Source organism: Juglans regia, chromosome 2 (genome assembly GCF_001411555.2).
Source record: "Juglans regia cultivar Chandler chromosome 2, Walnut 2.0, whole genome shotgun sequence".
NCBI classification, from domain to species: Eukaryota; Viridiplantae; Streptophyta; class Magnoliopsida; order Fagales; family Juglandaceae; genus Juglans; species Juglans regia.
The window spans coordinates 32,631,380-32,640,758 of NC_049902.1; the positions used below are offsets into that span (position 1 = coordinate 32,631,380).

General features: G+C 36.3%; 1 protein-coding gene across 1 annotated transcript; it reads right to left on the reverse strand.

Moving 5' to 3' along the window:
- Positions 1-5,310: 5,310 nt before the first annotated feature.
- Positions 5,311-9,115, reverse strand: LOC109011299. Its single transcript, XM_018992442.2, has 3 exons — positions 8,431-9,115; positions 7,922-7,957; positions 5,311-5,649 (listed from the first exon to the last, which is right to left on the reverse strand). Exons 1-3 carry the CDS (start codon positions 8,750-8,752, stop codon positions 5,561-5,563), a joined length of 447 nt encoding a protein of 148 aa, XP_018847987.1. The 5' UTR covers positions 8,753-9,115; the 3' UTR covers positions 5,311-5,560.
- Positions 9,116-9,379: the final 264 nt, after the last annotated feature.

The following is a 9,379-nucleotide window of genomic DNA, read 5'->3' on the forward strand; positions in this document are numbered from 1 at the left end:
GCTGAGATGGCTTTGTATCCTCATGTGATGCTGACTTAGAGTTTTCTGATGTAGTATCTGAGTTGGAGGATGAAGTTGCATTGCTGTTAACACTTTCCCGCGAGTCCAACAGGGGAACCATGGTGAGACTCGATCGAAGTGTAAAGAACCGAGTGAATAGTAATGGTTTGGCAAACACATATGCTACTTGATCTCATGAAGAAATGAAGGCAACATTCAATGTCTTGGATGCAACACGGTCACGTACAAAATGGAAGTCAATCTCCGTATGCTTTGTGCGTGAGTGAAGAATTGGATTTGCTGAGAGATATGCAGCTCCCAAATTGTCACACCAGAGAGTAGGGGGTTTGGGAAGAAAGACACCTAGTTCCTTGAGAAGTGACTGGAGCCAAAGTAAATTTGTAGTGCTATTTGCAAGGACCTTGTACTCAGCCTCTGTACTAAACCTTGCAATTGTGTGTTGCTTCTTGGAGCCCTATGAAAGCATATTATGCCCAAAAAAAACACAAAAGTCCCCTGTAGATCATCGATCATCTGAACATCCTACCCAGTCGGCATCCGAGTATTCATGAAGGTTGTAAGATGAAGATGGTCTAATGGGCTGTGTGTTTGAGGTTCCTTAGTATCCTCTTCACAGCATGCCAGTGAGGAAGTCTGGAAGCATGCATAAATTGGCAAATTTTGTTTACAGCAAACGCTACATCAGGTCGAGTGAGGGACAAACACTGTAGACTGCCAATAGTGCTAGGGTATAGAGTGGGATCATTGAAAACAGGTCCATTAGTAAGGGAGAGATGCGTGGAAGAGGCCATGTGTGATTTCACTGGCTTGGCTAAGTCCATATTAGTTCTTTTGAAAAGATCACAAATAAACTCTTGGTGCTTGCTTGAGGTCATAAATGGCCTTATTCAAGCGGCAAACGTGAGTGGGATAATCTGGATTTATGAATCCAATTGGCTTTGTCATGTAAACTTGTTCTCGAAGATCCTCATGCAGAAAAACATTGTTAATGTCTAACTGTTTAAGGGACCATCCTTCAGTGACATCAATAGAGATAATAGTCCTAATAGTGGTGGGTTTCACCACAGGACTAAATGTTTCAGAAAAATCAATACCTTCCTGTTGATGAAATCTCTTTGCCACCAAGTGTGCCTTATAGCGTTCCACAGTGCCATCTAAGTTTCTTTTGGTGCGGAAAACCCATTTACAACCTACTAAATTTTTGATTCCAGATGGTGGTACTAAGGTCCAAGTGTTGGTTTGTATAAGAGCCTGAAATTTATTTGTCATGGTTGACCGCCATTGATGGTGCTTGGATGCTTCGGTGAAGGAGTTGGGTTCATCAGGAAAGAAGGTAGAGGTAGTGCTAAGATAGCTTCGTGGTGATGGCCAGAGCATTGTCCCTTCGGTGAGTTGTGTTAGGACAAAGTGAATTTGTTTTGAAACGAGTGATGATTTGGTTTGAAGAGGAAGAAGGTACTGGAGACAAAGTGGGTGAGGAAGAGCGTGAGGGACTGGAACTTTCGAGAAGCTAATGTAGTGTGTCTGAGTTGGGGGAAGGAGTGGGCCTTGGTGTAGAAATGGAGAAGGTCACACGATCGATGTGGGTAGTGGGACTAAGATAGAGAGATGGTCATTGGGCTGAGTGTGTTGTGATGGTAATATAGTAGAAACAGGCGATGGTGATGAGTGTGGAAATGGGCCTAAAATGGAAGGAAGTTGCGCAGGACTGGGTTGAGGGGAAATAACAGTTGGTTTGGCAAAAGGAAAGAGATTTTCATCAAAGATGACATCTCGAGAAGTGTAAAGACGGTTGGTGGAGATATGTAGACACTTGTAACCTTTATGGGAGTCACTATATCCTATGAAAAGACATTGAGTGGAGCGAAGATCAAGTTTGTGACAGTTGTAGGGTCGCAAATGAGGCCAACAAGCTGTTCCAAAGACTTTGAGTATGTTGTAATCAGGTGATTTTGACCAAAGTTTTTCAAAAGAGGATTGATAATGAAGGAGAGGAGTTGGAAGGCGATTTATTAAGTGAACTGCAGTGTGAAAATAGTCAGTCCAAAATTTTTGAGGTAATGACGCGTGAGCCATGAGAGCTAATCTGGTTTCAACGATGTGCCGGTGTTTCCTTTCCACGACCTCATTTTGTTGATGGGTGTGGGGACATGAGATACGATGTGAAATTCCTTGATTTTTAAGAAATGTGTGGAGAGGACGATACTCACCACCCCAATCACTTTGAATAGATTGAATCTTGGCATTGAGTAATAATTCAACTTGTTTTTGGAATTGGATAAAAATAGAAAGAACATCAGACTTTTGTATTAATGAAAACCACCAAGTAAATCGAGTAAAATCATCTGAAAAAACAACATAGTAACGGAAACCATAATAGGACATCACAGGGGCAGGGCCCCATACATCTGAGTAAATAAGTTGAAGAGGTTTGGTGGAGTGCTGATGAGTGGCGCGGAAAGGTAATTGTGAGTTTTTAGCTTGACAGCATGCCGAACAAATTGAAGGAGGATCCCAAATTGAAACTGGAAGTGAATTTTGAGAGATGACACGTTGAACTATTTGGAGTGAAGGACGACCGAGTCTTGAGTGCCATTGAGATGAGGTAGTGCGCTCACCAACCAGAGCTTGAGAAAGGGAGGATGGCGCTGGAAAGGTGTAGAGATCATTACATACAAGGTCACGAAGGAAGGGTGCCCCCGTCTTGGAGTCCTTCACAATAAAACAAGAACTATGAAACTCAAAGAAAACTAAATTATCATGGAAAAATTGTCTCACTAAGACTAATTTTTTGGTTATATCTAGAACATGCAAAAGATTTTTGAGAGAAAAGGAGTTAGAAGAAGAGTGGAAGACAGATTCACCAATGTGTGAAATTGGTAGTGCAGAGCCATCTCCAACACAAATCTGGTCAGGACCATTATACGCAGCAGAGTGGAGGTTGAGGTGGGCTAAGTCAGAGGTGAGATGATTGGTGGCAGTAGTGTCTGGATACCAGGTTTGGTCAAGAGTAGAGGCAGATGTAGTGTAGTTGACGGTGAGAGATCGATGTGGGTCACTTTTGTATGCATGATCAAATCTGTAGTAACATTTTAGTGCTACATGACCAACTTTGCCATAGACTTGGCAAGTTGGTTTTGAATGGGGAAGAGATGATGTGTTTAGAGTGGAATGATTTGAAGTGACAGTAGAAGGAGAGAAAGAATTTGGACGTGCTCTACCACGACGTCAATAATTGCCACGGTTGTTACCACGACCATGAGCAGAGGATGTAAAGTTAGCTGAGAGATATGTGGAGTGAGGTAGATGAGAGGAGTGAGACAGACGGTTTTCATGAGTAAGAAGCAGACTATAGAGATCCTCAGGAGATAATGGCTCAACTCGAGTGGTGACTGAGGTGACAAAAGCATCGTAGTCACTGCTCAGCCTCGCAAGCAAGTAGGAAATAAATTCAGCAAAAGAGAGAGGAGTTCCTATAGGACTCATTGTATCGGAAATATGTTTAACCTTTCGGAAGAACTCAATCATAGAGGTGGAACCTTTGGACATAGTGTCAAGTTGATAGCGAAGTTGAATAACTCTGGCGTGCAATTGGGAGGTAAAAAGTTTATCTATAGCAGACCAAACTTCTCTAGCTATTGAGTATCCTATAACTTGGGCTATGAGATTATTGGATAAGGAAGAGATAAGAGCACTCAAGATGCTCTAGTCTGTTTGGTTCCAGTCTAGAAATTCTGGGTTGAATGTGATGTTATCAAATAGAAACCTAAGAGGAGGTGAACTAGAGTCATTGACGAAATGGAATAAGTGCTTGCCTTTCAAATATGGAACCATCTGAGCTCACCAGAGAAGAAAATTTCCATTGTTAAGTTTTACAGAAACTAGATGATTCAGATGAGGGAGAAGAGGAGAGGAAGATGGAGGGTTTGGAGTTGGGGTTTTGGGAGTTTTGGGCAGAGATGTATCTTCCACCATTGCAGACGTTTGTCTATAGTGGCTCTAATGCCATGTAAAAACAATAGAGTTGAAAAGAATTCTTTCATATATGAAAACATTTGTATAGGTCTCTATTTATAGAGAGTATTGTGCCGAAATCATTCTGGCATTTTTACAAGCACGTGTTGTTGATGGCCTAATGCTAGCTATAGGAATTTGTTATAACAGAAAAAGATGCATTTGTACAAGCAGAATCACAGAAAATTATTTCAAAATATAATTAAAAGAATTCTTGAAGATTCTATGATTGAGATGACTTTGTATCCTCATGTGTTACTGACTTGGAGTTTACTGATATAGTATCTGAGTTGGAGGACAAAGTTGCATTGCTGTTAACAAGTTGAGATGGGAACAAATATATAAATAATAGAAAACTTCCTCAACAGTGTCAAACGTAACATTGGGGGTGAGTGATTTCTGGTAGTCTTTTTGTCAATCATTCTCTCTTCATAAGGGACAGATCACTCGCAAAATATGAGTCGTGCTCCACGTATGGTGGGTGTAGTTCGATTGGTCATTTGGTCTTTCTTAATTTTTTTTTATATATTTTTAAATATTAAAAAATATTCTCAGCATCATTAAAAAATAATTTTTAATTGTTAAAAATAATTATATCGTGATCTATTATCAATAGGGATCCTCAATATAACTAACGTTATTCGCAAAATATAATGCATTAGAGACCCGAAAAAGATAATGCATTATTCGCAAAAAAATAAATACCAAAAAGCGGCCGAAGAGATTTTTTTGGTAATGAAAAAATTCTCTCGAGTTTATGGATACAAATAAGTCATACTATATTTATTATTTATTTAATATTATTAAAAATATTTATACAGATAATAATGAATATTATAAGATTTATTTTAAGTCTTACGGTTTATATATCAAATTCATCTCAACTTATCTCATCTAATCATTATAACTTTCTCAAATAGCAACACAAAATATAATAAATAATTTAACTTTTTTAAATTTTAAAATAATAATAATATTAAAAAATAATATTCTAATAATATTTTAATTAATTTTTAATTTTCATCTCAATTCAACTTAACTTAGTTCAACATTCAAACACAGTAAAGTAGAAAAGAACGAACTTGAAAGACACTAATCCAGTTCTTTGATTTTACTTGTGCGCTACAATTTTGCACTCCAAATATTTTAAAACGAGGATATTAGTAAAATTGAGTTATTGTTCTTTTCAAACGTATTCATTCAATGTGGATGTTTTCGGAAAGGAATATGAACTTTGTTTCAAATGATATGCGAAACAAAATGCAATCAATTACGAGTCCAAACGTCGATATCTTTAAGAATAACGCAGTAGGAACAGTAACTAAAGTTTGACATAAACATGAATAAGTAAATCATTAAGGGTAATAACACTGGAATAATCAATTAAATAACAGTAGAAGCTAAACACGTAAAAGAATTATAACCAAGATATCGGAAGGCTGCTGCTCGATCGATACCGAAATGATCGCAGCATTATTATTTTCACTCTGATAAGTGTCTCTGTTCCTATGTGTAGCTAGGCAGCCTAATAAAACATCATAGAAGCCAGGAAGAAGAAAAGAGCAGAAAGGCCGGTCCACCCTATCCTGCCTGCTGCATCAGTTCCAGGTACTCCTGCAATGTTAGTCACAGTATTAGGAGGACAACTTTGAGTGTATAATTTGCTACATATCTATGTGGAATACGTAATTCTTTCCTGTACTCGAGACTTCAGATGTAAACATATGCAATAGAACTTGATACCGCTATCTTGTGTTAATCAAGATAAGATGCCCATGAGGATCAGGATACTACCAAGCCACAAGGGAATTGAATGTTTTTTTGTGTTTGTGTTTCATTGAAAAACGATCTATCTAAGAAACATTAGCAGTATGATCTACAAGACTCTAATAAAGTCTGCTTTGCTTTTGAGAACGAGTAAAGGGATTTATCGAGAGCTTCTGTACTTGGTTTATTCAAATTAGAACCATTATAGTAGAAGATATGAATCCAAGACCATCATATTTTCATGAGGTTATCAAAATCGCAGTTGCCGGAGTTCATTGCCAGTCTTACAGAAGTGTTAGTAACCAAAAGATTGCTGGCAAAAAAGCTAGACACTTGAAGGCCAGCATTCTATCAGTCAGTGACCAGGGTGGCAAGAGTGAGTGCTATGAAAGGCTTATAGAATAAGCAAAGTACTGGTTGTGACTAAATAAGAGAGGTAAGCGGCGCGGTCACCCCCACCTCTCGGAATTTAGAGAGTGAAAGAACCCAGCAAAGAAAACAATGCGTAAAATTAGAAGCCAATTTTTGTTTATAAGTAAAATTAGAAGGCAAATGTGTCAACAGAGACCTAGGAGCAATTTCCTTATAATTTTGCATGTGTACTCATACTTTCTCTCCCCTTTCATGTATATGCCAGATATTCTAATAGAAATAACCATGTCTAGCTAGAGAGCACCAAAATCCCTTAACTTTCCTGTTGTTTTTAATTCACTTTGTGCTTAAGCACTAACAAGTTTTTACTACTTAGATGGCAAAAGCAGCACCAGAAAGGGAAAAAGCCATCTCATATTATTCTGAAGCAAATCCAGAGGGTCAGTCTGTCACTTGGTACCTATAATATATCTTGCAAAATGGAGAAGACCAGAGTTCTAAAATGGTCCCTTTAGTTGCTAAAAATGGCCCGGTTTGGATACAATAAATGTTTCATCTTATCATTATAATTTTTTTAAATTTTTACATAAAATATAATAAATAATTTAATTTTTTTAAATTTTAAAGTAATAATAATATTAAAAAATAATATTTTATTCAATTTTTAATTTTCATTTCAACTCATCTCAATATCTAAACGGTACCTTAAAACCAAGAAACAATGAGAGAGAGAGAGATGTTTTAACTCGATTATGTCTGAGTCTCGTCATCAAGAAAGCACAGAAAAATAAAATCTGACCCTGTTTCCCTCAATTAGCTGTAATCAGACCATAGATAATATTTTATAGAGCATTGCTACACAACTTCCACCACACTCCACACTCCACACTCCACACTTTTTTAAATTTTTTAAATTTTTAATATTTTTTTTTGAGTTGATTCTTTTTAAATTATTTTAAATTATTTATTTATTATTCATATAATAAATATTTAATAAAAGAAAAAAATAATAAAAATTAAAAATAATATGGAGTGTGGAGTGTTAGGAGGTTGTGAAGATTTTTTGTATTTGCTCTTTTATATCATTCTAAATTTTATAAAAACAAAAGAAAAAAGAATTTTGAGCTCCACCTATTCCACTTATACATATTTAGGGCTAAAACTATTTATGGCACATAATTTAACAATTGGGCCGGCCCATCAGCAAACTTGAAAACACCCAAAAAGAATTGTAGGACAGAGGTAGCGGATGGATGCAACCTAACTTCCAGACTCCCCATCACTCTTTATCAGTTCTACGGACATGATTGATCAATACGTGGAACGACCATACTCAAGGATCATGATTTCCGCTTGTGCTTAATGGTGAGAAGAACTACGTTTATTGTTCAGTTTTTTTAGGTTGCGTTTAGACGTTGAGTTTAATTTTTTATGAATAATAATAAATTAGGTAGTGGAAAAAATTATATGAAATTTATCTAAATTGAATTTAAAATATTTGTATATTAAAATGAGTTTAATACTTTTGATAAGAAATTGAAAAAGATTATAGATTCACATATAAAGATATGTTGTATTAAATTAAAAAATATAAATTTTACGTGTAAGAAAATTTTAATTTGAAATAAATTTAATAATTTAAAAATTATATATTTAAATATTAAATTAAATTTAAAATTAGATTTAACTCAACTCAGCCTATTAAAAGTTGCCTTAAAGCAGCATAAGCAGAAAAAGAGATCGTTACCTGGGGGAGGCTGCGACGTAGGCGACTGAACTGTGCCTGTGGAAGGAAAAATATTGAAAACATATAAACATGAAATTAGTTGAAAAGCAATTTGAGAATAAGAATATGTAGAAGCGAAAGGAGTTACGTTTGTAAGTGAAAAGGGGAAATGTGAATATTGCAATTGAAGTTATGATGACAATAGGGTGATGATCAAGCAGAGAGAGGGGGAAAATGACCATAATTAAACTAGACAATATGAGAAGAAGAAATGCGGAAATTGAGAAATTTTGAGAGACAAATTTCAGATCCAGCCATTCTATTATCTTTAACTTCCATTGATTTGATACTAAATTTCAGTGAAATTGAATTCCCTTCACATCACAAAAATTGTGAGGGGCCGATGCAATCTATTTTCTCGATTTCATCGAAAGAACTACAAAACGGGTGCACCAAATTCCAAAAACTTGTGAAAGCTGAACCAATATAAGAACCCAAAATGAGTAGAGGAAAAGAAGCAAAAATATTACCATTGCATTTACTGAGGTCGGTGTTGACATTACAGGCACGGGAGATACGAAGAGCCTCCTCAACGGTGATGCCAAAAGACTGAAGCAAGCCGGGGGCGCTGTAAAGGTTGCAGAGGCAGGTAAGCTGGTTGATCACGGCGTCTTGGATGGAGCTGCAGCAGTTGGCTGCTGGGGTACTGTTGGAATTGATGGAGCTAGAGCACGGGACCAGTTTCTGAGCGCAAGATGTGTTGGCACTGTCCTGTGCCTCTGCCAAGGTTGTCATACCCACCATGAATACCAACATCATGGTCATCGACACGGGCAATTTCCAGCCACCCATTTTCTTCTTTTCCTTTCTTTCTTTCTTCTCTTTCTGATGTTGAGTGGGTTTCTGTTCCTGATCAATAGGTATAAAGGTCTTGCCTGCTTTTCTTTTCGTGTCCTCTGTATCTTTCTCGGTTTCGCACCCGTGTTTCTCTTGTTTCTGGTCTTATATATCGACAGGGGAATCGTGCAGCTTTTGCTTTCCCCGTTTCTGTTTTCTTTCGTCTTCCTAAACTGCGTACAACTGTTATGTTATGTTTTGGTTTTTTGCAGGCTCTTCTTGTCAAATAAAAATGCGGGGTGCAGTCAAAAAAAAAAATCTTGACGAGTCCAGAAAGAAAAGTCCCAAAAGAATCGTAAGAGAATAAACTTATTTGGTAGGAAAATTCTATAAACTATACTATTATCTTATTTTTATCATATTAAGTATAATGTGATATATTTATTATTATTAAATAATTATTTATTACATATTTATTTATCATTTAATAATAATAAATATGTTACATCTTATTTAATAAAATAAAAATAAGATAAGGATGTAATGTATATAACATTACTCTATTTATAATTTTTCATTTGAATGAATTTTATATGGTTCTAGAATGATTTATTCGAAATTATTTTATAAATGGTAGTTATT